General features: G+C 59.2%; 1 protein-coding gene across 10 annotated transcripts in view; it reads left to right on the forward strand.

Annotated features, from left to right (window-relative positions):
* Positions 1 to 27,331, forward strand: part of PI4KA (phosphatidylinositol 4-kinase alpha) — a 96,896-nt gene that overhangs the window by 68,118 nt on the left and 1,447 nt on the right. For 3 of the 10 annotated variants that reach the window (XM_082353908.1, XM_082353909.1, XM_082353914.1), the window contains 30 exons: positions 3,585 to 3,655; positions 3,731 to 3,855; positions 4,915 to 4,996; positions 5,150 to 5,233; positions 5,330 to 5,419; positions 5,910 to 6,029; positions 7,634 to 7,726; positions 8,160 to 8,316; positions 8,542 to 8,669; positions 13,228 to 13,386; positions 13,661 to 13,812; positions 14,993 to 15,100; positions 15,268 to 15,395; positions 16,298 to 16,417; positions 16,510 to 16,589; positions 16,679 to 16,872; positions 17,737 to 17,827; positions 18,136 to 18,303; positions 18,507 to 18,560; positions 20,111 to 20,231; positions 21,721 to 21,850; positions 22,659 to 22,729; positions 23,590 to 23,884; positions 23,963 to 24,033; positions 24,627 to 24,736; positions 25,153 to 25,257; positions 25,347 to 25,472; positions 25,809 to 25,929; positions 26,068 to 26,263; positions 26,873 to 26,962. In XM_082353908.1, coding sequence (XP_082210034.1) covers positions 3,585 to 3,655; positions 3,731 to 3,855; positions 4,915 to 4,996; positions 5,150 to 5,233; positions 5,330 to 5,419; positions 5,910 to 6,029; positions 7,634 to 7,726; positions 8,160 to 8,316; positions 8,542 to 8,669; positions 13,228 to 13,386; positions 13,661 to 13,812; positions 14,993 to 15,100; positions 15,268 to 15,395; positions 16,298 to 16,417; positions 16,510 to 16,589; positions 16,679 to 16,872; positions 17,737 to 17,827; positions 18,136 to 18,303; positions 18,507 to 18,560; positions 20,111 to 20,231; positions 21,721 to 21,850; positions 22,659 to 22,729; positions 23,590 to 23,884; positions 23,963 to 24,033; positions 24,627 to 24,736; positions 25,153 to 25,257; positions 25,347 to 25,472; positions 25,809 to 25,929; positions 26,068 to 26,263; positions 26,873 to 26,962 — 3,640 coding nt within the window. Of the gene's footprint in view, positions 1 to 3,584; positions 3,656 to 3,730; positions 3,856 to 4,914; positions 4,997 to 5,149; positions 5,234 to 5,329; positions 5,420 to 5,909; positions 6,030 to 7,633; positions 7,727 to 8,159; positions 8,317 to 8,541; positions 8,670 to 13,227; positions 13,387 to 13,660; positions 13,813 to 14,992; positions 15,101 to 15,267; positions 15,396 to 16,297; positions 16,418 to 16,509; positions 16,590 to 16,678; positions 16,873 to 17,736; positions 17,828 to 18,135; positions 18,304 to 18,506; positions 18,561 to 20,110; positions 20,232 to 21,720; positions 21,851 to 22,658; positions 22,730 to 23,589; positions 23,885 to 23,962; positions 24,034 to 24,626; positions 24,737 to 25,152; positions 25,258 to 25,346; positions 25,473 to 25,808; positions 25,930 to 26,067; positions 26,264 to 26,872; positions 26,963 to 27,331 lie in introns of those variants that run through there. The other 7 variants (XR_014234144.1, XR_014234145.1, XM_082353910.1 and 4 more) reach the window with 7 other exon arrangements.

The following is a 27,331-nucleotide window of genomic DNA, read 5'->3' on the forward strand; positions in this document are numbered from 1 at the left end:
TTCTGTGCGAGGGCTTTCTCCAGTTGCAGCGAGCGGGGGCCACTCTTCATCGCGGTGCGCGGGCCTCTCACTATCGCGGCCACTCTTGTTGCGGAGCACAGGCTCCAGACGCGCAGGCTCAGTAGTTGTGGCTCACGGGCCCAGTTGCTCTGCGGCATGTGGGATCTTCCCAGACCAGGGCTCGAACCCGTGTCCCCTGCATTGGCAGGCAGACTCTCAACCACTGCACCACCAGGGAAGCCCTGTTTTACTATTCTTTTTATTTTTTTTATTTTTTATTTTTTTATTTTTTTATTTATTTTTATTTTATTTTTATTTTTTATTTTTTATTTTTTTATTTTTTTTATTCAAGACCCATTTATTCTCTAGTTCTGCCCACATGGAGACACCCTCCTTGAAAAGGGGTTGAATCCTTCCGTTCACTTCAACACCCTGTGCTGAAAACATGTCTTCCGAGGTTTCAACTCCGAGATCCACAGTCTTAAAGCACTGATTCTTAAACCTCATCTTGATTTCTCCCCTTGGATGGGGGGAGATGACCCAAACACAGAGAAGAACAGCTCAGGACTGTGGGCTCTGCTCGCCCAGAAGACCTTGCAGCTCCCCTGACCAGCCGGCTGGAGCCAGGATTAGGGCCCTGAGACGAGGGGCGCCTGCTGGGCTGCCGCCCCCGCCCCTAACTCCCGTCCTCTTCACTAGGCTGGCTGTCACCTTTAGTTTCCCTGGAGTCTGGGGCTTCCAGACGGTCTCTGCTCACACTTCTGTATCCCGCCTGCTGCCTCAGCACTGCTGATTCACACTAGGGGGGAAAAGCACACAGAACTGCTTTTCAGCACACCAACGTTCCACACCAAAGTTATTTGATAAGCCTGCAAGTTCTTTTTCATCACAGGACACTCCCAAGGCCATGACTTCCTCCGGCTGCCCACTGCCCTTGCCAGCAGACTGGATGTGCGTGGCCACCGTGCTGAGTCAGGCACACCCCCTGGCTCCCCTCCGGCGCCCTCTCCTGGAGAACTGAGGGCGGTGCCCTGGGCGCATCAGCAGGATCTGTCCTGAAGCCAGTCCTAGAGTGACAAGAGCCACACCTGCAGGTCTATTCCACTGACCAGACGCACAGGACCGAGCTGGGCCCACGGACCTTGGTCTGGACTGTGTCGGCTGGTCATTCTTGCCTAGGTTCACAGGCCAACAGCCGCTGTCCTTCCTTTCTTGCTCATCACTGCACCAGCGGGTCACTCCTACCTGCTGCCGTCACACACCTGGCAACCTCGTGTTCCGGGGCCAGCCAAGAACTGAGACCCCAGCAGGCCCCTAGTTCCCAGCAGGCAAACTCCCCATTAAACTACTGCTGCCTAGCTGTGTTCTCGAGGCTTCAGAGCCGGGAAAGTGCGGAGAGGATAGCAATCCGCGGCGCCCACAGCCCCAGACCCACGATGATCCGCGGAGGCGCCGGAACCTTGCCGCACCCACCCCTGCCAACACAAGGGACCTCTGCACCTGCCTGTCCCGCGGACCCGGGCGCACATCCGACCACAGCGACCCCCACGATGGAGATGCGGGGGGCAGGCGCTGGGGCGGGCGGGGCCGCGCGGACCAGCAGGCTGCCCGCCCTCCCTCCCCACCCACCGCCGGGAAACTGTTTTACTATTCTTAAAGGCATTTTTTTGAATCATGCTTTCTGAAATTTCCTGGAGTCAGTGGACACATACCTGCAGATATTCCCCAGTCTAAACAGATTATTCAATGGATTTACTCTTTTTTACACATTCTCTTAATTTACTCTCCAAGTGCCCTTGGATGGATGATTTTTTTTTTTTTTTACAAGCATCCTTGATTTGCTAGATCCACGAGGTCTGGTTGATTAACAGTGTGGGAAAATGTTTTGAGGAATGCTGAGTGATGATTCTAAGGTTAATAAATTTGGCATTGATACAGTTAGTAGTGAGGAGTCTTGGGACTTCCCTGGTGGCACAGTGAATAGGACTCCGAGCTCCCAGGGGGGAGGGGTTCGATGCAGGGGGCCCGGGTTTGACCCCTGGTCAGGGAACTAGATCTTGCATGCATGCCACAACTAAGAGTTTGCATGCTGCAACTAAGGGGCCTGCCTGTTGCAACTAAGGAGACTGTGAGCCGCAACTAAGGAGCCAGCGAGCCGCAACTAAGGAGCCCAACTGCTGCAACTAAGACCCAGCGCAACCAAATAAATAAAAATGAATAAATTTAAAAAAAAAAAAAAAAGTAGTGAGGAGTCCTTCCCACGCCAGCACCATCAGCACACTGACGACTCGAGCAGCTTGTTCTTGCCAATGGAGAACTAATTCCCAGGTGTCTTGGGTACCATTTTTTTCTTCTGTTGAAAAATCAGTCCTTGGAGAAATCTTTTGAGAAATCACCCCAGGGACTGTGAGGTGCTGCTCCATGTGACCCTGCACAACAGTCCAGAGGTCGGTTTGACTCCTGTGGGGCTGGTGAGGAAGGACAGTGGGGGGCCCGGAAGCCCCCTCCGCTGGCAGCACAGGGATGGCCACCAACTGTCCTAGCTTCACAGGGTGTGTCGTGGAGGACGCGTTGGTGTTTTCTCACAGTTCTCTCGCCAACACTATGGTTCTCCCGCTGTTGTTTTTAAAACTCTGCTCTACCCCAGCAGCACTGAGCACACCCAGTGCCCAGATTTTGGTCTCAGAACACTTCTCCAGTAAAAGGAACCCGGGCTCCGTGGAGGAATGGTGACTCTAGGGAGAGCTGGGGCAGGGAGAGTATAGGCTGAGCCCAGGGCACCTTGCAGGGCCAGAAAGTAAGGTCATGCCGAAACAAGAGGAAAAAGAGAAGGAGAAGGTGCGGAGGCGTGTCGCAGGGCCCAGGAGCCGACCAGAGGGAGCAGCCACACAAATGATGAGCGTCTGTGAGTCCCTACTGACTAGACGCTTGAATAAATAAAACACAGGGAGGGACACGCCTTCATGTGGAATTCCAGTTGCTAAAAGGAGAAAGAACGCGGAAGATAGAAAATGTCGACAAGAACCAGAGGGACAGCTGCCGCAGAACACACTGATGGATGGTTTCCAGGAGAAGTGGGGGGCTCTGCACAGCTTGACGTGTACAGGTTCTCGGGAGCCGCTGCCCCCCCCCTCCCTGCCCCAGAGTGAGGGCTGGACCTGGGGACTCGCATCTGAGGGTAGAGGGAGCATTCAGGGCCAGCCCACCAGTGATGGGGGCACCGACTTCACCCTCCCCCCGATAAGATGCGACCAGGAGGGCCTTTCACCTAAAATCCCACGAGCTTGGTCCAGGCATGAACAAGCATCACACACACCTTGATTGAGGGACACCCTACAAGATGCCTGTGCCCTTCAGAAGTGGGGAGGCCAGAAAGACTGGAACAGCCCAAGGAATCAGCACAGACTACTGGGCTCAGAGCCGTGCTGAGCGGATGCCAAGGGGTGCCCTGGACTGGGTCCCGGGACAGAAAGGGGGCCATGGGGGGGAAATGCAAGTAAAGCCAAGAGTTTGGGGGACAGTGTTGTATCAGTGACAGATGAGACGGTGGTCCCCTCCACTGACGCCCTGCCTTCCTGTTGCAGGGATGATGCAGTGCGTGATCGCCGTTGCCGACAAGGTGTTCGACGCCTTCCTGAACATGATGGCAGATAAAGTAAGCCTTGTTGGAGAGCCAGCGCACGCCTGCCTGGGCCGTGCGGGGCCTGCAACCTGTCTCTTCTGAATCCAGGCCAAGACCAAGGAGAACGAGGAGGAGCTGGAGCGCCATGCGCAGTTCCTGCTGGTGAACTTCAACCACATCCACAAGCGCATCCGGAGGGTGGCCGACAAGTACCTGTCCGGGCTGGTGGACAAGTGAGCTCGGTTTCCTTCTGGTGCTGTGCGTGTGTTCACGTGTGTGCACATGTGCATGTGTGTGTGCGTATGTTTGTGCATATGTCTAGATTTGGGATGCAGGGGAGGGTCGACCTTGCATCATCAGTACAGAGAAAAGTGGGCTCAGAGTCACAGCTCTCAAAGGGCGGGGCAGCCCCCACAGGATGTTGGCAAGTGAGGAGTCAGTGGCCTAACCCTCCCCTGTTCAGAGTGGTCGGTGCTACTTAGAGCACATCTCCTGACCGGGTGTCACGTCCCTGTTCTCGGGATCCCACCCTCCCTGCTTCAGGGCTCTGGGCTCGCTCTGGGACGCTCACGGCTATCCTAAGTGCTGTCTCCCAGCCCAGGGCCCGGCCAGAGGGCCTGGTGGAATTAGTTTCTCCCAGGCCCTCAGGAGGAGGGGAGCTCACCCTGAGCTGGTTCCACCCTGGGCTTTCCTTGCTGTGCTGGGAGGCACGGCAGGCTCGTGGAACGGGCCCTCCCAGGTGAGGGCACTCACGGTGGGCTGGGCCGGCCTCAGTGCACTGCCATGCCGGGCCTGCCTGCAGCTCCCGCAGGCGTCCCTGGAGCCTGCAGCAGACACCATGTGCCCGTCCAGGTAGGGCTGGAGGGCGTGTCTGAGCTAGGCCACCGAGCCTGCAGCCTGCTCCCCTTGGCCCAGGGCCACCCGCTTTGAGCAGCGGGGGGTTTTCAGTGGTAAACACTGCAGTGCTACACAAGCCACGGTTGTGGAACTGTGGAAACGGTGGGCCGGCTATAAGTTACACGCAGATTTTCTATTGTGTGGAGGGGCAGCACCCCCAACCCCCCATTGTTGGAGGGTCACCTGTCCTGCCATGTTCCACGTGAGGGTACAGGGGCCCTGGTTGAAAACAGGGAGGATCCCTGTGGGGAGCAGGGAGTGGTCTGGCCAGCGCATAACCAGGATGATGGGGCCGGGGCGGCCGGGGCTGGGCAGCAGGAGGGGAGAGGGGCCTTAAGGAGCACAGCTCCTTGGACAGGTGGCTTCTGGGCCCTGAGAGGTGGCTCTGGGTGCAGGTTCCCCCACTTGCTCTGGAGCGGGACGGTGCTGAAGACCATGCTGGACATCCTGCAGACCCTGTCGCTGTCGCTGAGCGCTGTGAGTACCCCGCCCACCCTTCTGAGCCTAGCTCATGCCACAAGCGGTGAATGGGGGGTTGGGGGGCTCCCATCACAGATGGGAGGGGTGGGAGGAAGGGAGGGAGGTGCTGCGCAGGGACCTGCTTTGGAAGAGGGACCTGTGTGCTTTCAGGATATTCACAAGGACCAGCCTTACTACGACATTCCGGACGCCCCCTATCGCATTACCGTTCCCGACACCTGCGAAGCGCGAGAGGTGGGCCGGGGGTTCGAACTTCAACACAAGGCTCTGGGGGACATGGTCCAGCCCTGTGCTCACTAAGCTCTGACAGCCCGGTGCACCCTCTTCCAGAGCATCGTCAAGGACTTCGCTGCGCGCTGTGCGATGATCCTGCAGGAGGCCATGAAGTGGGCACCCACGGTCACCAAGTCTCACCTACAGGTACTTTCTTGAAATCATCAAAAAACATCCTGGGGAGCTCCTTCCAGCCGTGCAGAGAGCTGTACCCAGACAGCATGCTGGAAATACCGACAGCACTGGTGTGAACTAGCAGACCAGGAACACTGGTCCAGGCCTAGGGTAATGGGACACCCTGTGGGGTGAGCATGCTGGTCAGGGGCCAGGAGGGCAGGTGCGGTGGGACTCGGGGGGCGGGCCCAGGGGAGCCAACCGCTTATGGTAGGCAGGACTAGGGGTGCATGCAGGCTGGGTGAGGGTGGCATGGCCAGGGGCCCGGCAGGCCAGCAGGAACAGTGGCTGGCTCTGGCTCTGGCTCTGGTCCCAAGGGAGTGGCAGCCCAAGCGGGGCCATCTCTTCAGTGGATCAGGGCGGGCGATGCCAGCCTTAGAGCCAGGGTTCCCTCCCTCACCTCACACGTGCTGCACAAGGCTTGCTTTTACCTTTAAAATAACACGGCGCTTCCCCATCTCAGGAATACCTGAACAAACACCAGAACTGGGTGTCGGGGCTGTCGCAGCACACGGGGCTGGCCATGGCCACTGAGAGCATCCTTCAGTTTGCCAGCTACAACAAGCAGAACACCACCCTTGGGGTACGTGTGCCTCTGGGGAGCGGGGTCTCCATCAGCCATGGGACAGCGGCGTCTGCGGCAGACCCCAGGCTCGGGGGAGCTGCTCACCGTGTTTCTGACGGAGCTCTAAGGTTGGTCCTTTATCAGGATCAGGTCCACGACGGACGAAGTGTCCTACTGGACACGGTCAGCACGTTTTATGGTCGTGCTGGCCTGGCCGTCCATTGGACTGAGCAGCACCCCACGTCCTTGGCTTCGTCTCGTTCTGCTCGAGGTTCGTTTAGGGGCAGCACGTGTGCTGAGGGGTTCCCTCTGAACCAGATCAGAGACTCACCTCAAAGCTGGTGGTTGGCAGCAGTGGCCTGTCCGGCAGGGGTGCGATTTGGCATCTCCCAACCCGGGGGCCCAGTGCAGGGCCTCTGCGGTCCGTGGGAGCCCAGGTGGCCACATGCACATCTGTGCTGCCTGCTATGGGGTCAGGGGAGGCCAGGCGCCCGGGTGGGAAGGGAGCCGCCCCTTAGGCAGGCTGAGGACGCGGGCAGAGGCCAGCGGGGCTTGGTCCTGGTCCGAGGTGATGTTGCCTAAAAGATTTCAGGATTTTTCCACAGAAAAGTAGATTTAGGTTAGGTTTTTCCCTTTCCTGTTGCTCAGGAGGGAAGGACCGTTTTTATCTTGTGTTTTGATCGCTGGTTGTTGGGAGACCCCGGCCCTAGAGCCCCTGCCCTGCAGAAGGTGCAGCCTGTGGCCTGGCTGACCTCTCCACCCAGAGGGGAGTGGGCTGGGGGCTGATTCGGGGCACAGGAGCGGGGTCAGAGAGATGCAAGGGAGGGTCTGGCAGCCCTGGGTCCCTCAGGACTGTGCTCAGCCTGGCGAGAGGACCCCATGTCCCCACTTCCTGGGGAGCAGGCCGAGGTCAGGGACAGTGAGTGGCAGAGCCAGTTTCCCACACATGCCTGCTCCAGGCCACTGTCTCCAAAAAATGTAATGCAGTCTCAGGTCACCTTTTTAAAAATGAACCAGCTTAAAATTTTTATGAGAAAACCGCGTATTTTTTGTTTGTGGTTCAGTTTTACTCAGTTTATATCTTTTCCCCTGACCTTCTTTCCCCCCACCCCTACCACCCCAAAATAAAAAGTTGCCCAAAACCCCAGCACCTGAGGATTGGTTGTCTCCAGTAGTGTCCGTGTATGACAACTGGCTGTGCTGGTGTGTAGGGAACAGAGCTGAAGGGACAGTGTGAGGTGGCCCTGGGAACACTGGGCAGGTCCAGCTGGAGGAGGGGCCTGGAGGGGTGGGCAGACTGGAGAGGCAAGGCCAAGGCAGGGGAAGTGGGGGCCGTGTGAGCCGAGGTCCCTTCCAAGTGTGGGCAGCCACACCAGTGGGGGTGAAGTAGCTGGTCATGGAGCAACGCTGTAGTCCCAGCTGCCTTCCGGAGATGTTTCAGAGTAAAATGTTTAAAACTCTGTTTTCCATGCGACCTGGCAGACCCCAGAGCATGTTTAGAGGTGTTTCATTTTATTTACTTGCCATCGCTGGAGATTTTAATAACCCGGGTCTGAGCGTGACAGCCTCACTGCACTGGGCTTTGGCCACGAGGGTGTGCAGTCACTGTCGCATCTCTGCAGGCGACTCAGCTCACGGAGCGGCCAGCCTGCGTGAAGAAGGACTACTCCAACTTCATGGCATCCCTCAACCTGCGCAACCGCTACGCAGGCGAGGTAGCCTCCTGCCGGGTCGGGGCCCTTGAGCATCCTCTCCTTCCTGGTGGGGGCGGGAGGTCTGTCTTGGGGGGAAGGTTTGGTTCTTGGAAGGAGTGGGAGCTCCTCTCTAGTCAAGTGTTTTGAATAAGAGAGCAGCACCTTCCTTGGGAAAAAAAGTAATGTCCGACTCAAGAAGCACGCGGCTGATCTTGTTCAGCCCACATGCAGGCAGCTCTGCTGTAGCTCAGTGTTGGATTCAGACGTCAGGGCCGGGTCCCCGCCCTCGGGGACTGTCCAGAATGGTGGGAGCAGCACTCGTTTCTAGAGGAGGAGTTCCGGGGCACCATGCGTGGTGGCGGCAGCACCCAGATGAGCCTGTTACTCCGCGTGGGCAACGAAGCCCCGTGGTCGGGGTGGCCAGGCCACATGCGCCTCCACTGACCTTCCACAGGTGTACGGGATGATCCGCTTCTCAGACGCCACAGGCCAGACGTCTGACCTGAACAAGATGATGGTCCAGGAGCTGAAGGCAGCATTGGGCGCGGGTGACCCTCAGCACTACACAGAGGCCATGTTCAAGCTGACGGCCATGCTCATCAGCAGCAAAGGTACCGCCCAGGCCTGGGCCACCTTGCTATCCCAGGGAGCGAGTCCTGGCCACGCAGAGAGCCTGCACTCCCCTGGGGAGATCCCTGCGGCGTCACGCACGGGACTGGGGTGGGGCTGTAAATAAAAGGCCAGCGCTGTTCCGGCCGGTGCCAACTGTCCTGCTGACCCAGGGAGGCTGTGGGTCGACCCGTCGGGGCCTCTGAACAGCATGCATTTGGTTCCAGACTGTGACCCGCAGCTCCTCCATCACCTGTGCTGGGGTCCCCTCCAGATGTTCAACGAGCACGGCATGGAGACGGCCCTGGCCTGCTGGGAGTGGCTGCTGGCCGGCAAGAACGGAGTGGAAGTGCCGGTAAGGCGCCGGCTGCAGGCGGCTGCGGGGTGAGAGGTGGAGAGCCAGTCCTGGCCCCTTGGATGACGAGCGTGGAGACCCCGGGCAAGCCCCTCACCCTCCAGGGCCTCATATGTAAGCAAGACTGTGATATTAAAGCCTGCCCACAGGACTGTCACTGGGACCAGAGGGAGTGCGTTAAAGGACCCAGTGGTGCCTGAAGCTGTTATTTTTCCAAAGCTCGGCAGGGGGAGCCATTTCTCCGCTAGTGGACGCTTGTGTTTATCCACAGTGACCCGCGTCCTACCTGCCGACTCTGGCACAGCAGCCCTCCTGCTGGAGGGGGCCCACGGGGAGGGTCTACACATCCTTTCAGCTGATGGGATGAACACCTAAGAACAGATTTATTTTTCAAAGATCCCATTAACTTTCACGGTAATGGGATTTGACATGTTTTTTCTGAGTTTCTTAAGATAAGTTGAGATATGTGGTCAGAAGGAGTGTTCTGTGTTTTTTGCCCCTGAGGGTCAGCTGGATAACTTCCAAGGATGGAACTGGAGTGTTCGAGGCGTGGAGGTGGCCGTAGTCATACCTCCTCACGGCGTTTGTGTCCAGCTCACAGTGCTGGGCGTCTGTGGAGGGGCCAAGTCGGGTGTGTGGGGAGCAGAGGCACTGGCCCCTGCCCCCCAAGAGGGAAGTCGGCTGGGTCTGGGCTCTCGCCCAGCTGGCTGTGCTGTCTTCAGCTTTCCAGGGCAGGTCCCTGCCTGTGTGTCGAGGATGATGGCAAGGGGTCTGCGCAGAGTCTTTGTGAGGATGAGCCGACCTGGCCCACCTCGTGGCAGCTGTTGTCACTGCAGGGCGGGGGCTCCTCAGTCATAGCTACGTCCCGCCCCGTCAGGACCCGTGCGTGTATTGTTTTCATCTGTGTTCATTGCTCTGCGTGATACACGCCTTGTAACAGTGCTGTTTGTGTTGTCAAACGCTTTTCCTAAGCCTTATGGGTGTATCCAGACCGTTTCCCGTCCTCACATACCTCTGTAAGCCTGGGTCTGTAGTTCTCCTCAGCGCTTCCTGGGCTGCAGGTGGCGGGAGTGAACTCGCAGCCTAGTTCACCTTCATCTCGTGCTTTGGCTGTTCTTCCTGGGTCTGTGGTCCTAAGTTGCCTGTGGCATGTTACACACATCTATCATCTGTTGGCTTGCATTGTTCCTGGGGAGAAATCCGCAAATTACCATCCTTTCTCAGTATGTGCTATTGTTTGTTTTTCCTTTTAGCTATTTTTAGGTTTTTTGTATCTTTGATTTTTAATAGTTTGACTCTGTTGTGCTTGGGTGTGGTTTTCTGTGTATTTTATGTTGGGATTCCTTGAACTTCCTAAATTTAGAGATGTCAGGTTTTTCATCAGACTTGGAAAGTTTCAGGCCAGTATTTCATTAAATATATTTTTTACACGGTTCACCCCTTCTCAGTTGGGCTCCAGGGACGCCTGTGGTGCACACGTTGTGACGATGGCAGTGTCCGAGGTTCATCAGCGTTCCCTTGGGTTGTTTTCATTCTCTCTCTCGCTTTGGTCCATTTTCATTGGCCTCCTTCCAGTTCCCTGGTACTTCCTCCTGCCTTATTCATTCTGTTAAACCGTTTTTAATGTATTTTATTTCAGATATCGTAATCCTCAGATCTAGGATTTCAGTTTCTTTTTTATACTTTGTATTTCTTTCCCGAGAATCTCTGTATCTTCACCTTTTCTTTCTATCTTTTCTGGTAAATCTCTAAACATATTTATGATAATTACTTGAAAATCCTTATCTGGTCGGTTAGTTCTAGCATCAGGGTCATCTATGTTCAAGTTTGTGACCGTGGACCTGACACTGTGTTTAGAAAAACAGTGGAGACTGAGGGGCCCTGCTGCTTTATCTTCTTGTGCCTGGTGGCTGAAGTGAAGGCCGCACCCCCAAGGGGCTCATCTTGGCAAGAAGGGTGGGTTCTTCCTGCTTTACATCACACCTTCACATCCTTTTTTTTTTTTTTTTTTTTTTTGGCTGAGTTTGGTCTTCGTTGCTGCGCGCGGGCTTTTCTCTAGTTGCGGTGAGCAGGGGCTACTCTTCGTTGAAGTGCGCGGGCTTCTCATTGCGGTGGCTTATCTTGTTGCGGAGCATAGGCTCTAGGCGCGTGGGCTTCAGTAGTTGTGGCGTGCAGGCTCAGTAGTTGTGGCTCGCAGGCTCTAAAGCACAGGCTCAGTAGTTGTGGCGCACAGGCTTAGTTGCTCCGCAGCATGTGGGATGTTCCCAGACCAGGGATCGAACCTGTGTCCCCTGCATTGGCAGGTAGATTCTTAACCACTGAGCCACCAGGGAAGTCCCCAAGGAGGGGTTTTAATGCCAAGCAAATTGCTACGTCATTTGGAGTCTGTCAGACTCCAGTCTGTCCCCTGCCTCTGCCATAATCAGTAGCTCGGCTGGCTTGAGGTTTCGGCCTTGGCAGGTCCGTCCACCACTCATGCCAGACCTAGTGCTGGCCCTGGGCTGTCGGGCTCATCCTTCCCAGGGAAATGTGATCTCTCTCTGGAAAGCAGCTCTTGGCAGCTCTTCACCTGCCCTCCTCAACAGCCCGACAGCTATGTGTGGGTTTGGTGTCACCAAGCTCTTGCTGTTGGCTCCTGTCTCCCTGCTCCTGGCCTCTGCAAGGACCTGCTGTCCTGGCCCACCTATGCCCCACACCCCAAAGTGGGGGCCGTTCCCCTGTATTTCTATGTCTTTAGTATCATTGCATCCTGGTTTTTCATTTTTTCTATTATCTGGCAATGTTTGCTGGTTATGGAGCAGTTGGAAGGTATGAGCACAAAGAAGAAAACAAAAATCGTCCGTTGCCCCAACTCAGAGGCGGGTGCTGCTGGAGTCTTTTGCATTTGTGGGGAGATAAAGCGTGAGCAATCTTATTGGTCTCGTATAGTACGAGGGTCTGGGCCTTCGTTCCACTGAGACAGGAAGGAATTCTGGTCCCCTGGTTCTGTAACCCGTAACAAGTGCACAGGCCCAGACTGGCCCCCACCGTCCTGCAGTCTGTAAACGCCCAGACAAAATCCTCATGGCCCTCTCTGCCCCCCGACACTCCACGGTGAGCCTTAGCGAATTCTGTTAGGTCTACCTTTTATCTTTAAAGCATCTTCAGAATCTGACCACCTCCCAGCAGCCCGGCCCAGCCCCCCGTCTCTCCCCTGCACGTGGAGACAACCCAGCCCCTGCTTTCCCCCCGGACCCCTCCACCTTCTCTACACAGAGGAGCCAGGAAAATGGGTCAGATCAGGACCCTCCCCCACCCGGACCTGTCCATGCTGCTTGTGCTCATACAGAGCAGAGGCAGACAGTGTCTGACCAGCAAGGCCCCTCTGCCCCCTGTTGCCACCAGGCACCCTGCAATCCCTGCTGCCCCAGCCCCGGTGGGCTCCTGCTTTAGACTGCGGGTGCCGGTCCCTCCCCAGCAGCGCTGTCCTCAGACAGGTTTTCTCCAGGGCTGGTCTGAGCTGTGCCCTCCGCCTGGGGTCTCCCCAGCCGCCCTGCCTGAAACGCCACCACGCCGTCCCCACTTCCCTTCACGGCTGTTTGCCCCCAGTGGAGAGCGCCGTGCAGTCTGTAGGCTGCTTCTACTCGGCCTGGACCTGAGTTGTGTTTGTTCACACTCGTGCCCCGAGCCTGGAAGGCAGGCCCTGGCCAAGGTGGCAACCAGGACGGGGGGACAAATGGTGGGCAGGCAACCTGGCGGGCTGCTCCCTTACCCTCTATCCTGCAACACGTTTGGCTGCAGGGGCGACCACCAGGAGTCCATCCTTGTGTCATGGACGGGCTCCTGTCTGTGCTGGACTCTGTCCTCACCTCATGGCCTCCAGATGGCTTCTGTGCCTGCAGGCAGGGAGGAGGGCAGAGGCGAGCATCACCTCCCTGCCTTCTTCTTCAGGGCTCCCCCAACTCCCACTGCTCACTGCTGCTAACGAGTGGGCGAGGGGACTTGAGCAGCCATGGAGCAGGAGGAGGGGTGGGGTCCCCGCGTCCCCGCAGGGGCTCTGGATGCCCTGGAAGGAGCCGCTGGCTGTTGTCAGGCCACAGAGGCTGCTCCCCTGCGAACCCCTCGCCCAGGCTGGTGGGGTCACAGGCTCCACTCGGCCCCCACAGTTCTTCTCTGAGCCTGGTTAGCGGCATGAAGGTTTCGTGCAGGGTCCATGGGAGTGGAGAGGAGGAACTAGGTTCTGGAGCCCGCCACGCCCCTGCCACTGCCAGCCCGGAGGCACTGAGCAGGCAGCCTCCCCTGGGTGGTTTCCAGGCAGTGCTGTCACGGGTGGGCTGCACCACAAAGCAGGACACACTCCTGGCTGTGGTACAGGAGGGGCTTCCGGTGAAAAAAGGCTGGAAAGTGGGATCATGGGGAGATCTTAGTGATTTTTTTTTTCTTCATACCTCCCTCGGTTTTCTAAATTTTGTTCAGTGAGCATATATTCCTTTTATGATTAAAAAAACAAAACAAAACAAAAAAACCAGCAAGCCTCTTTCTGCGCCCCACGGAGGGGCTAACGCCTGCATTCTTGCAGTTCATGCGGGAGATGGCGGGGGCCTGGCAGATGACAGTGGAGCAGAAGTTCGGCCTGTTTTCTGCGGAGATAAAGGAAGCAGACCCCCTGGCTGCGTCGGAAGCCAGTCAGCCCAAACCCTGTGCCCCCGAGGTGACCCCTCACTGCATCTGGATCGATGTACGTGCCCCCCTGGCTCCCCTGTGCTCCACCCACTCTTCCCCGAGGTCGGGGGCTGCCCTGGGACTCCAGGTTGAAGACTGCCCCACCTGGGGGTAGATGGCCCATCTCTCCCCCCAGGCCCCGCCGGTCTCGTCCCGCTGCCCCACAGACCCCACCTGCCCTCCTGTGGGCCTGAGCCCCTCCTTGGCAGGCAGTGGTGGCTCGAGGGTGGGGGGCCACCTGGCCCCGCCAGCAACATGGCCCCGCCAGCAGCGTGTCCCTTTCCATCCAGTTCCTGGTGCAGCGGTTCGAGATTGCCAAGTACTGCAGCTCTGACCAGGTGGAGATCTTCTCCAGCCTACTGCAGCGGTCCATGTCTCTGAGCATCGGGGGCACTGCGGGGAGCATGAACCGGCATGTGGCGGCCATCGGGCCCCGCTTCAAGTGAGAGCTCACCCCAGGGCCTGCTCCCCCGGGTTTCCTGTGGTTGGTCACTTGTTCACCAGAAACTGACCGAGCCCCCAGTACATGCCTTTCCCTGGGAGAGGGATCCGCATATGATGGCCGGGGCCACCATGCTCTCTCGGGGCTGGGGACATGGGGCAGCGTGCTGTCCACGGCAGGGAAGTGTGCAGGAGGTGCTTCACGTGGGGACCCGGCCAGCCAAACGCTCGGGGTGGGCAGCAGCAAAAGGATTCTGGTGACACATTGGAGAGGGAAAAACGGCCAGCTGTGTGGCAGAGCCTGGTGTGACAGCTCAGGCCCATTACCCTCTGAGGCCGATTGTGCCAATTGCACACCAAGCCCTGTGCAAAACCAGCCACACCGGGGGAGGGCACACACCCCCATAGGCAGCATGTGGCCCAGTGGGCCTCAAACCAGGTGCGGTGGTCAGGGGCGCTGTGGACACAGCAGGAGGGCCTGGCCTGGCATGGGGAGGGCTCTTGACTGGGCCTGCAGATACCTGGGGGGTCAGATGGAAGGAGGGTGAGGGGCCCCTGCAGGTGGGCACCACTCCCCCTACCTGTTCCCCTCCCTGAGCTCTTGACTCATGTTCCTGCAGCCCACTGGGCACCCCCTCGGGCCGTGCTTCTCAAACCAGTACCCAAGGGCTAGTTCTCTTTTTCCCTAATTTCCAGTCTGTCATGGACCTATACTTTTACAAATTGCAATGAGAATGGGTTAATAGGAGAGGATCCATGCTGGACCGTCCCAGCCATGGGAAGTGGCCATGGAGACGAGCAGGAGGGCTGCCCGTTCCTGACCAGCGCGTCTGTGGATGCCTGCAGGGCAGCCCTGATCTTGCAGAATCCAAGCAGATTGTTCTTAGAACCTGAGTTCTACCTTCGTAGTCACCGTAGGTGATGGTACCTCAGGGAGTGGTTTGCAGTTCGTGGGACCAAAGCTTCTGGCCGAGGGGCAGAGTCACACACATGTTTTCCCCCCAACAAAAGTGAAGGTTTAAAAAACCTTTCGTAAGGCATCAGGGTACAGTAATCCGAGACAGGTGACCACCTGCCCGATCCACAGCCCTGGCAGGAGGGCTCTGCCGCCCGCAGGTGGGCCCTGAGCTCAGGGAGAGGTTTGCAGGGGGCACCACTCGCTGACCGGGGCCCTCTTGCAGGCTGCTGACCCTCGGCCTGACCCTCCTGCACGCGGACGTGCTTCCCAATGCGACCATCCGCAACGTGCTCCGCGAGAAGATCTACTCCACTGCCTTCGACTACTTCAGGTGCTGCCCCCACCCCCTCCAGCCCCCAGGCCTGGGTCACTCGGCCTGCTGGGTGCCAACCCCCCGCTTAGCGGCCCGACTTGTCATTAGGAGGCTGCGCGCCCCACCTCGCCGCGCTTCCTGACTCCTAGGCCCTGGCACTCACCCTCGTCCCTCGCTGTTTGCAGTTGTCCCCCAAAGTTCCCTACGCAGGGAGAGAAGAGGCTGCGTGAGGACATAAGCATAATGATTAAGTTCTGGACCGCCATGTTCTCAGATAAGAAGTACCTGACCGCCAGCCAGCTCGTTCCCCCAGGTAAGCCCCAGCCTCAGCCATGCTGCATGGTCACCGGCGGCCCACGCCTGCCCGGTCACCTCTTCTCTGGCGCTCCTGGGGAGCAGAAAGGAGGGCAGGGTCTCTAAGCAGACAGGCAGACACCCCTTGGTGTAACTTCGCAGCGCCGGGCCGTTCACAGGGGCCCCCTGCATGCCCGACAGTCTGTATTGGACTACGGCCTGTGTGCTGGGAGGGATAGGGCACGGTCCATTGTCACCTGGTGGGGCCAGTCTTACCGGCAGGCGACTCCAACATGGGGGTCGTGGGAGCGTCCCCCGAGGACAGGCACTTGCCCTGCAGCAGTTGGGGACCAGGGGCAGTTTTCTGGAAGAGGTGACGTGTGAGCTGCATCTCGGAGCATGGAGGGTGGACGGGGTCAGGGAAAGGCGCTGAAGTGGGAGCCGGCAGCCGCCCCACAGGAGGAAGCCCTGCTCTTGTTTCTCTGAAGCATGTAGCTGGTCACGCGCCCAGGCTGGGGGAGGCGCGTCTCCGTAGGCAGACCCACGCGGCCAGCCTGGCCGCCAGGAAAGGGAAAAGCAGGCACAGTGGTTGTAAGCAGCTCTTGGCTCCACTCAGAGCAGGGCAGGCAGCCCTGCCGTCTGTCCCCACGGGTCCCCGAGTCATCGCCATGTAGGAGGACACTGGGAGGTCAGTGCCATAATTGATCAAGGCAGCTCCTCGATTTGCTTTGATTTGGGCTCAGGGGAACGTAACACACTTTAGAAAGCTTCCATCTGCAGTGGTTCATGAGGAACTTTGCAGACACCTGGTTCGTCCAGGGAAGCCGTCACCGGCCGTCTCCCCCACCTGCTCCTCCACAGCTGCCTTGTCTGTGGTGAAGGTTCAGGCACCTCTTTCTAGAATGCCTTGTCTGCCCACAGATAACCAGGACACCCGGAGCAACCTGGACATAGCGGTCGGCTCACGCCAGCAGGCTACACAGGGCTGGATCAACACCTACCCGCTGTCTAGCGGCATGTCCACCATCTCCAAGAAGTCAGGTCGGTGGGGCTTTGCTGCCGGGTCCCTTGGGTCCTCGGGGTCATGGAGCAGCTCCAAGGGACACTCTGTGCCCTCCCCCCTCCGTCCCCAGGCATGTCCAAGAAGACCAACCGGGGCTCCCAGCTGCACAAGTACTACATGAAGCGCCGGACGCTGCTGCTGTCCCTGCTGGTGAGGCCCGTGCGCCATGCCTGCAGCGCCGGGGTGGGTGAGGGGCGCGGGCCATGCAGAGGCGCATCCGTGTCTGTGTCCCTCACCAGGCCACTGAGATCGAGCGTCTCATCACGTGGTACAACCCACTGTCAGCCCCGGAGCTAGAGCTGGACCAGGCCGGAGAGAGCAGCGTGGCCAACTGGAGGTCCAAGTACATCAGCCTGAGCGAGAAGCAGTGGAAGGACAATGTGAACCTCGCCTGGAACATCTCTCCTCATCTGGCCGTGCAACTGCCAGCCAGGTGGGCTGCCTGAGAGGCCCTGCCAGAGGTCCAGCACAGGGCACCGGGTAGGGGGAGGGCACGTGTCACAGCCAAGGACTGTAAGGGGAGAGCCATCGTAGCCCCAGACGCTCTCCAGTCCTGTGCAGTGGTGGGGTCTATCCCGCCAGGGGCCCAGCACCCCAGAGCCCGAGGAGATAACATCAGGGCACCCCAGGGCCTCACCTTGTTTGATGAGGAAACACCTGTGGTTACTCTGGGAGGTAGGCCTGGGAGGTCTGGGTTGGTTCCTGGGTGGCATCTTCAGGCAGCAGGCTACTCAGAGGGGCGGTTGGCAGCCGAGTGTCCTGTGAGCTGTCCTGAGGCAGCTCTTAACAGGGACAGGACTCAGGCTGGTAGGTGCTGAGAGGGGCTTCCCAGGCCCCCTGTGCTGAATCCCAGTATACTCCATGTGCCTGCGTGCAGGGTGGGCCTTTCTTCCCCGGAGCCCATGCTGCATACTTACTGCTTCCTTCTTTGGGTCCTAAGTCCTCCTCAGGACAGGATCGCAGCCTGATGGCATTTAGGCAGCAGCTGCCTGCCTTAGCCTTGGGCGGTCACACCTGAACACTTTGCACCCACCCTCCCACCTGCTAGGGTGCCTTCTGGCCCACAGGTGCCACACCATGGATGAGCTGCTTTGGGGGCCAGGCCAAGGGAGGTGTCCTTAGAAGGATCATTCCTGCTCCAGGGAGTTCTGCGCTTGGGTCACAGCCGGTCACAGTCAACACCATGTCAATAGCTCCAGTGCTCAGATGTCACTGGGGGTTGGTCCACATCCCTCAGTCCAGGGCTCCCCTAGCCTCCGTCTTCGGTGTCTGCCACCCACACCCTCTTTGCCTGCAGGTTCAAAAACACAGAAGCTATCGGCAACGAGGTGACCCGTCTGGTTCGCTTGGACCCAGGAGCCGTTAGTGACATCCCCGAAGCCATCAAGGTAGCGTGGCGGGTAGTGTGCCAGGGCCTGGTCCTAAGCGCACAGAAACAGAGCTGCCTCCAGGGATGCCTGGAGGCGAGGAACACAACCAAAACCCACTGACCTCAGTGGTACCACGATTTTTCCGATCTCTTGTGTTATCTACTCTTCGGATGAAACATTTACTGTGTTTACAGTAGAAAAACGTTGAGTGTATTTCACCCTGGTTGAAGTTGTGCTGTTGTATGTAATGTGTCAGAAGCTGTTACAAATGCCTTGCGGTTTTCACTCCTTGGGGCCATCCCTGTGACTCCCTGCTTCCTCCCCAGTTCCTGGTCACCTGGCACACCATTGACGCCGATGCCCCCGAGCTCAGCCATGTGCTGTGCTGGGCGCCCGCAGACCCGCCCACAGGCCTGTCCTACTTTTCCAGCATGTACCCGCCGCACCCGCTCACAGCGCAGTACGGGGTCAAAGTCCTACGGTCCTTCCCGCCGGTGAGCCCATCTGCTGGGTCGGCCTCGGGGCGCTGCCCGGCCCCACGGGGGGATGGAGGGCAGGCCTGATTGAGGGTGAGGACGTGTCCTGGGGGTGGAGTGACAGCAGGGCCAGTCCAGGAGGGGTGGAGCCCTGGGACCCCTGTCCTGCATGGTGCTCTCACCCCTCCCTGAGTCATGGCTGCTCCTCCCCCACCACACAGGATGCCATCCTGTTCTACATCCCCCAGATCGTGCAGGCCCTCAGGTATGACAAGGTAAGGCATGCAGCATGGGCCGACCAGCCTGGAGGGCCGGGCGGGATGGAGCCCAGGAGCAGGGCCACTGAGCTGGGACCTGGGCCCAAGGTCTCTCACCCCAATGTGGTCATCCAGCGCCCGAGGCCCAGTCCTGCTGTGCTGGGTGAGCAGGTTCTGGAAACATTGCCGGCTGCTTCCTCAGGGTGGGCGACCTGGCCTGGGACCCGTACCTGCTGAATGGGGGTCTCAGCAGGTCCCCTAGCTCCCAAATCCAGCTCCCCGTCTCCTGGGGGGAGTGGCCAGGGGGTTGGAGGAGACAGCGTGTGTATTAGTGAGCTCAGGCCACCCTGGCAAAGTACACAGATTCGGTGCTTTTAAACTACAGGGAGCTCCTTCCACACAGAGACGTCTGGATCTCAGATGTCTGGAGGCTGGACGTCTGAGATCCAGGTGTCAGCAGGGCTGGTTTGCCCGAGGCCCTTTCCTCACCGTGTAGACGGCGGCTTCTCCCTGTATCCCCACACGGCTGTCCCTGTGTCTGTGTCCTAATCTCTTCTTAAAAGGACATAAGTCAGATTGGATCAGGGCCCCCTACTGATCTCATGTAACTTCATCAGTTCTTTAAAGGCCTATATCCAAATACAGTCACATTCTGGGGCGGGGGGGGGGACCGGACTTCAACATATGAATGGGGGGTGGGAGCAGATAATTCAGTTGTAACAGTGTACATGCACATAGGGGCCTGGCACAGGGCCTGGACAGAAAACACCCACGGGGTGACCACAGCCCAAAGCCCTCACCACCCGCGCTTCATCCTGGTGCCACCCCCAAGCCTGCATCTGAGGGCAGCAGCGTCTACCACTCCTGCTCCTGCCCATACACTCCCCTGCCCTGGGCCCACAGGGCCCCAGAACACCCCATGCCCCGGCCAAGCCTGGAGACCCTGCACTGGAGGTTGCACATTCATGGTTCATCTTTAGATATAGTTGCTGGGTTAGAATTGGGTTATTTGAAGTTTGACCTGTTTGGGAAGCCCACCAACCCAAGTTGAGGACATCTGTCCAAGGAATACTTTACCAGATGGGCCGCAAATGACTGTGGGGAGGGAGAGGCTGCCCCCCAGGAGTATTCCAGAAAGGCCAGCTGCCTTTGTAACCTAGGACATGAGAATTCAGCCTAAGCTGGGAGTGACATAGGGTTTTCTGGGGCCCGTCCATCACTGGGCAGCGTCTTCTAGACACCAGTCCACAGGGGCACATTTGAAACCCACCCACCCACGCATCGTGCTTGACGACAGCAGAAGCTGGTTAGAGTCCGGGGCTTAGAGTCCAGAGGAGGGAACAGAGGAGACAAAAGCTGGCGTGTGCCTGCATAGACAAAGACCCCGGCAGCTGGCCAGCCCGCTGGACTCGGGCTGGACTCCGCAGCCCAGGAGACGTTCTCACAGCCGGCACCGCTCGACCACACTTCTTTCTGGGTCTGCCAAGCGTGGAGTCATTGCTGCTTGGGTGAGAGCGGCCTCTCTTGGTGGAGTGTGGCCAGCCTGGGCTGACCTTGCTTTCCTACAGATGGGCTATGTGCGGGAGTATATTCTGTGGGCGGCATCCAAGTCCCAGCTCCTGGCACACCAATTCATCTGGAACATGAAGACGAACATCTATGTGGATGAAGAGGGGCACCAGAAAGACCGTGAGTGCCCGTCCCTCGGGCCCCACCCCGTCCTCACCACCTGCCCAGGGTCGTCATTCCTCCACTCCCACCTCTGACCCCTGCCCGGCCCCCAAGGCCCTGTGGCTCCGTCCTGCAGCTCCCCGGGCAGCGCTTGCCAAACCAGGTCGTCCCAGGACCCTCACACCCTTGAAAACTACAGAGACCTTCAAAGAGCTTGGGTTTATATGGCCTTTGGCCATCCGTGCTCACCAACATTAGAAATTTAAAATAGAAGGCTTCCCTGGTGGCGCAGTGGTTAAGAATTCACCTGCCAATGCAGGGGACAAGGGTTCGAGCCCTGGTCCGGGAAGATCCCACATGCCACGGAGCAACTAAGCCCGTGCGCCACAACTACTGAGCCTGTGCTCTAGAGCCCGCGAGCCACAACTACTGAGCCCGCGTGCCACAACTACTGAAGCCTGTGCACCTAGAGCCCGTGCTCCGCAACAAGAGAAGCCACCGCAATGAGAAGCCCGCGCAGAAGAGTAGCCCCCGCTCATCGCAACCAGAGAAAGCCTGCGCGCAGCAACAAAGACCCAATGCAGCCAAAAATAAAAATAAAATTGAAAAAAAAAATAGAGACCCATCTCACATAAACATAACTTTTAAAGAAGTGAGTGAGAAGAGTGGCATTGCTTAACACGTTTACAGGCCCCTTTAGTGCCTGTGGGAGATGAGGTCATCAGTGTGGTGGGAGATCCCCTCACTCTGCCTCTGCATTTCATGTCAGAATATGCTGTTTGGGCTGAAGTGGCTACAGGAGATTGGGCCTTGCTGACCCATAGTTGGAAAGGGAGGAGCGTCTGGTGTTCAGGCCCCCATGGGTGCTCCCCGCTAACGCTACCAAGCTTGGCGGGACGGTTTCTCAGGGGTTCAGTGCAGTGAGGGGTCTGAACCGTGTTGTGAGCCTCGCTCTCTGTTCATCCAGCCCCTGCTTGCCCTGCACTCGCCCCTCGCAGGACCTGTAACACCCACCATGGTCACACCCAATGCGCAGGGCAAGGTCTCCAGCGCTGACGCATTTCGTGACGCAGTACTTAAAGATCCCGTGTGTGGAGCCCCAGCTGCCTCACAGGACAGAAACGTTTCTGAGTGCTAGGAAACTGTCAGGCTTTTTTGTCAAGTTTAACAAAGTATTGTAGTTGTTTTCCTTAAATGGCAGATTGATTTTATTCATTTTCAAGAAAATATCTGCCATAAGTCTACGTCTGAGTGACTTTACCTTGTCTCTTGGTCACTCTTTCAAGTAAAAATGACGTTCCCTGGAAGAGGGGACAGTCAGATGCAGGTGCTCCCCTGAGACCACCACACGCTTCAGGTGCGGCCCCCTTGAGCATCCGTGATCCTGGGGCCCTCCACTCACCACAGCCTCATGGGCGTCAGCACCCTGAGGAGGGCAGACCTCCTCTGGGTGGGGTCTGGAGAGAGGGTCCCCAGGACTGCAGGCTTACCCTCGGTTTCTCTGCAGCTGACATTGGCGACCTCCTGGAGCAGCTGGTGAAAGAGATCACAAGCTCCCTGTCCGGCCCGGCCAAGGACTTCTACCAGCGGGAATTCGACTTCTTCAACAAGATCACTAACGTGTCAGCCATCATCAAGTAAGTGGCATCTTCTCCAGGCCGCACTTGTGGGAGTTGCCCAGGGAGTTTGTAGACATGGCCCCTCGACGTCCCCCACTAAGGAACAGCCAGACGGGGAGTCTGCTCCCGCCATCCAGGGCCCCCGCGGGCATAGCAGATGCACAGAAAACAACATCTCAGGTTCACTTTGGGTCTTGCCCAAGCCTGAGGACATCTGCTCTCCAGGTTCTGATGGTCCCCGTGGTGTTAGGGAAACCAGACTCCTTTGCAGCCCCAAGGTCCTTTCTTGATTCGCCTCCTGGGCCGCCATTCACGTGGAGCAGACGCCGACCTTGGACGTCTTGGGCCACCCATTTGTGCAGGATGGGGCCCCGGAGTTGTGGATGCTGGCCGGGCGCCTGGGGAGGCAGCAGGGGAGCCCTAGTGCCATTCCTCCAGGCGCCTAGTCACCACACTGTCCCCAGTGCTCAGGCTCAGCCCCCACCCCATCACTGCGGGCCACGTGTCCCATGGTCCTCTCCTGGCCAGTTCTAAGCAGAGCGGCAACGTGGCAGCAGAGATGGAGGATCAGGGTGGACTCCCTGGGCCTCTGCCACGTGAGAGGCATGATTTCATTTCACTCGCCTTGTCGTGGGGCGCAGAGGTCTGAGGGCCTTCCCGAGGCCACACTGCCAGTAAACCACGGAGCCCGCAACCTGGCCCCCACAGCAGCGCACATCCCCTTCCCCTGCCCCGGGTGGCAGAGCGCAGGGCTAGGGCTCTCGGACAGGAGGGCCTGTCTGTGCCCTGAAGCCACAGACACCAGCGTCTGTGTTTTGTTCTCCAGGCCCTACCCTAAAGGTGACGAGAGGAAGAGGGCTTGTCTGTCGGCTCTGTCTGAAGTGAAGGTGCAGCCTGGTGAGCAGGGCTCGAGGCCAGTGAGACGGGGGTCTGGGGGGCCCTGGGTGCCCGGCACCCCTCTCCAGAACCTGCCCCTGCCAGTGGTCACTCTTGGTTCTCCTAGCTACTGCTGTTTTCTGAAGGCCAAGGCCCTGTCCTTGGCAGCTGTGGTTCTAGAAGGTTCCTGAGCTCCAGTGTAACAGAAGCAACGCAGGCCACACAGTGGGCTTAGGGAGGAGCGGGGGCGTCCCACGTGTGCTAGGGCCTGTAGGATGAGGGGGCCCATGCCCCCCTCCCTGGTGCTCTTGCCATGTGGTCAGATCCGTGTCTTTCCAAGACAAGACGGGAACCCAGACGTCACCGCACAGCTCTCCGTTCTTAACTGTCTCACACACTCGTTCTTCAAAACCCTGGCCTTGCACACTTGCCCACTGCCTGCCTCAGTGGTGGGCACCAGTGCAGGGCCCTGGGTAGGCCTCTCCTGACCGTGCTGAGCCCTGCCCAGCCCCGCCCCAGAGAACACTCAGCCTCCCAGGGGACACCATGCTGCCGGGTCGTGTCCCCGAGGCACTGGGGAGCCAGCTGGGCTCTAGAGCAGAGTGGAGCTTGGGCTGTGTGAGGGAGGCTGGGCTGGCGAGGGAAGGAGGGCGGACGAGGCGGGGGCCCACATGGTCCCCAGGGGCCCAGTCCCTCCCACCAGGACCCCGCCTCGAGCACCCCCACCTCCGGGGGCTTGGGGAACTGTGGTCCGTGACCAGGAAGGGCCTTCTCTCGACCTGCCCTGACAAGGTCGAGCTGGGGGTGTCAGGTGGGTGGGCGCTGGGGCTCCTGTGTCCTGTGGCACTGGCGGCCAGTGACCTGAGAAGCTGAGGGTTTAGGGTGTCCTCTTGGAGAAGCGTCTGCGGGAGGCGGTGGCCCCATGTGGAACGTCAGGATGGGTCCAGGGAAACAGCACAGAGTCAGGGACGACGGCCTTACCGGCCTCGGAACAAGGAGTCGGCGGTGCCGCAGGCAAGGCCCTCAAGGCCTCAGCACAGCCCCGTCTGCTGGGAAAGCCTCATCCTGCTTGGGCCCTGGGATGTCCCTTCTGTCCCTCACAGGCTGCTACCTGCCCAGCAACCCCGAGGCCATCGTGCTGGACATCGACTACAAGTCCGGGACGCCCATGCAGAGGTGAGGCACCCCCCGCAAGCTCCCCCTCACGGGCTCCCACTCCCTGTCACTTGCGCCCCATTCTCTGTTGTTTTCCAGCGCTGCAAAGGCCCCGTATTTGGCTAAGTTCAAGGTGAAACGATGCGGAGTTAGTGAACTTGAGAAGGAAGGTCAGTGGGGCACGTCCGATGTAGTTTGGGGTCCCCATGAACAGTGACGGCCTCCAGCCAGTCAGTCTGGGCACTTGTCTGGGGGTGGCAGGCACGTGTGCAGTGACAGAGGCCCCAGGGAGGACTGGTCGGCTTGGCTGCCGTGCGAGTGACCGCAGGCTGGCAGCCTCCACAGCAGGAGTCGATTCTCTCCCAGTCTGCAGACCAGGGTGTCGGCAGGGCCCTGCTCCCTCCTGAAGCGCTGGGAAGGATCCTTCTGGCCTCTTCCCGGGACAGGGCATGGTTGTTCCTCAGCTGTGGCTGCCACATACATCACACTCTGCAGTTCTGGGGGGGCATGAATGTGGGGAGCACAGCAGCACAAGGGTGTGGCCCTGGGCCCTCGCTCCTCAGCTGTTCTTAGGAAGAGACCCTGGCCCCGTGGCCCCACCCACTGACCCCCGGTGTCTGCTGGGCCTCGTTGGCCTCCTTAGGGTTTTGCAGAGATGATCCCTAAGGTTCTGTGTTGCTTCAGGCACATGATCAGGGCTCGCCCCCAGCATCCTCAGAGGGCCTCTCTGCCCGCCACTGACAGGAAGCCTCTCTCTGTGCAGGTCTGCGGTGCTGCTCAGACTCCGAGGATGAGGGCAGCACACAGGAGGCCGATGGCCAGAAAATCTCCTGGCAAGCAGCCATCTTCAAAGTGGGAGACGACTGCCGGCAGGTAGTGGGCTGGGCAGGCAGGGCCGGAGGTGGGCGGGGCTGGGGCAGGCCCACCTCTCTCCAAGGCTCCAGGCACACTTCTCAGCATCACACAGAAATAGGAATCCTTGGTTCCCCATTTGATTCTGTTGCCTTGGAGTACATCAGGGCTTTCTGCTAAACCCAGAGGCCTCTCCAGTGGCCCCCCCTTCCCGCTGTACACCCTGGCTGCTCAGGGGGAACTGCCCCGGGGGGATGGGTGCCCCTTACACCCACCACCAGGCAGTGCATCCTCGCAGTCTGCCCAGGGAGCAGTGGGCAGTCAGGCTCACCAGGGCCTCCCTCCCTCCTACCCCTCCCCCTCCCCCTCACTGGGCAGGGCCGCAGGCACCTGGAGCCAGCAGCCCACTACCACCCTGAGTCTCTCCCGGTTCCCAGGACATGCTGGCCCTGCAGATCATCGACCTCTTCAAAAACATCTTCCAGCTGGTTGGCCTGGATCTCTTTGTCTTCCCGTACCGGGTGGTGGCCACCGCCCCTGGGGTAAGTTCCCCAAGCAGTTGCTTGGGCGCTGCCCCTGTCCCTCACCCTGCGGTGTGCCCGCAGCCTCAGCCTCGGCCCTTCCTCCCTAGTGCGGGGTGATCGAGTGCATCCCTGACTGTACCTCTCGGGACCAGCTGGGCCGCCAGACCGACTTTGGCATGTACGACTATTTCACGCGCCAGTACGGGGATGAGTCCACGCTGGCCTTCCAGCAGGTGGGCAGCAGGGCGGCCCCACTGCCCCCCAGCCCCAGCTCCCGCATTGGTCAGCACCCTGTTTTCCAAGTCCTCGTATGTCTGGGGGTAAAACCAGGGCATCTGTAACCTTCCTTGGGATGAAAGGCATGCCTCGAGAGGGGCTCCCCAGGAGAAAGCTGACGAGAGTTGAAGGGGGGAAGGGGCCACCGCCCTGCACCTCAGATGCACCCACTTGTCACTCCGGCTACCAAGGTTTGGCTTGCTGATCTAAGCGCAGGCCCAGGGGTTCCAGGGTGGCCGCAGGCCCAAGAGGGCACAGCTCCGGGGCGCCCTGAGCATGCTGTCTCTGCACAGGCGCGCTATAACTTCATCCGCAGCATGGCTGCCTACAGCCTCCTGCTGTTCCTGCTGCAGATCAAGGACCGGCACAACGGCAACATCATGCTGGACAAGAAGGGCCACATCATCCACATCGGTGGGTGGGCATCCTGCCGCGGGGGCACCGGGGCAGGGGCTCTGGGGGTTGGGGAGCTGGGCTTCCTTTCCAGCCGCTGCTCCCCAGCGTCCCCAGGAAACGGCAGCTACAGGGCATCCACCCGGCTTTGCCCCGCAGCTGATCCCAACACGATGGCTCTTTGGGGTATTGCAGACTTTGGCTTCATGTTTGAAAGCTCCCCGGGTGGCAACCTCGGCTGGGAACCAGACATCAAGCTGACAGACGAGATGGTGATGATCATGGGGGGCAAGATGGAGGCCACCCCCTTCAAGTGGTTCATGGAGATGTGTGTCCGCGGCTACCTGGCCGTGCGGTGAGCCCTGTGGATGGGGCGGGGGGCAGGGAGGGGCTTCCATACTGGGCCCGTTCATCCAGCAAGCCCCGCCTGCCCCTCAAAGCTCCCCTTGGGTCATCTCAGGCCTTTGGTGGACACAGAACTGGGGTTGGGGCGGGGGTATGCACGGGAGGCCCCCTGAGGCCTCGCCTTCCTGTCACATCTCTGCCACCTGTGCCAGCAGCATCTTGCTCCAGGCATCAGTGACCCTCCATGTTCTGCATCTCCCAGGCTTGGCCTCGCCTGCCGACGCCTTGGGGCCCCTCTGAGCACCCCACCTGCCCTTCCTCCCTAGCCTAAGCCCCTGCACCCCCAGGCTGCGTGCCAGGGACTCAAGTCCTGGCTTCCAAGTGTCATGTGGCCAAAGCCACAGAGCAGTGTGGGGACACCTGGACTCCAACCCGAGTCTGCTGAAGCCTGCATGGCGCGTACGCGGTTCCCTTCAAGAAGGGAGGATCCCTTCCTCAGCCGGGCACAGAACCACGGCAGGGGCCGAGGGCAGGCCCTGGGCAGGGGCTGCATGTTGACCACAGGCAGGGCCCCCACCCAGGCTGGCCTCTGTCCACCTCCCTCCCTGCCTCTCCCCAGGCCCTACATGGACGCCGTTGTCTCTCTGGTCACTCTCATGCTGGACACGGGCCTTCCCTGCTTCCGCGGCCAGACAATCAAGCTCTTGAAGTAGGTCCGGCAGGCAGGCCACTTGGGGGCGGCTGTCCCCTGAGATGGGAGCCCCTCGAGTGCTGGTAACAGGGACTGTTATCGAGGCCAAGTGCTCCCCCTTGGACGCCCAGACAGACGGGGTCCTGGGTGAGGCACTGTCCCCAGACCTCTCGTGTGTGAGGTGCCATGGCTTAGGCGGAGGATGTACCCTGCGGCCCTTCGTCCCTCAAGGGTGTGTCTGGGCCAAGCCCCGGCGCTGCAGTGGCTCAGCCCCCTGCCAGTCCTACCCTGGCCGCAGGCCCCTGGGCCCGGGAGGTGCTGGGAAGGGGCCCAAGCCCTCAAGGCCAGCTGGGAACCGTGTCCCCACAGGAGGCCAGGCCACTAAGT

Source organism: Balaenoptera borealis (assembly GCF_965194805.1).
Source record: "Balaenoptera borealis genome assembly, chromosome: 14".
Classification (NCBI taxonomy): Eukaryota; Metazoa; Chordata; class Mammalia; order Artiodactyla; family Balaenopteridae; genus Balaenoptera; species Balaenoptera borealis.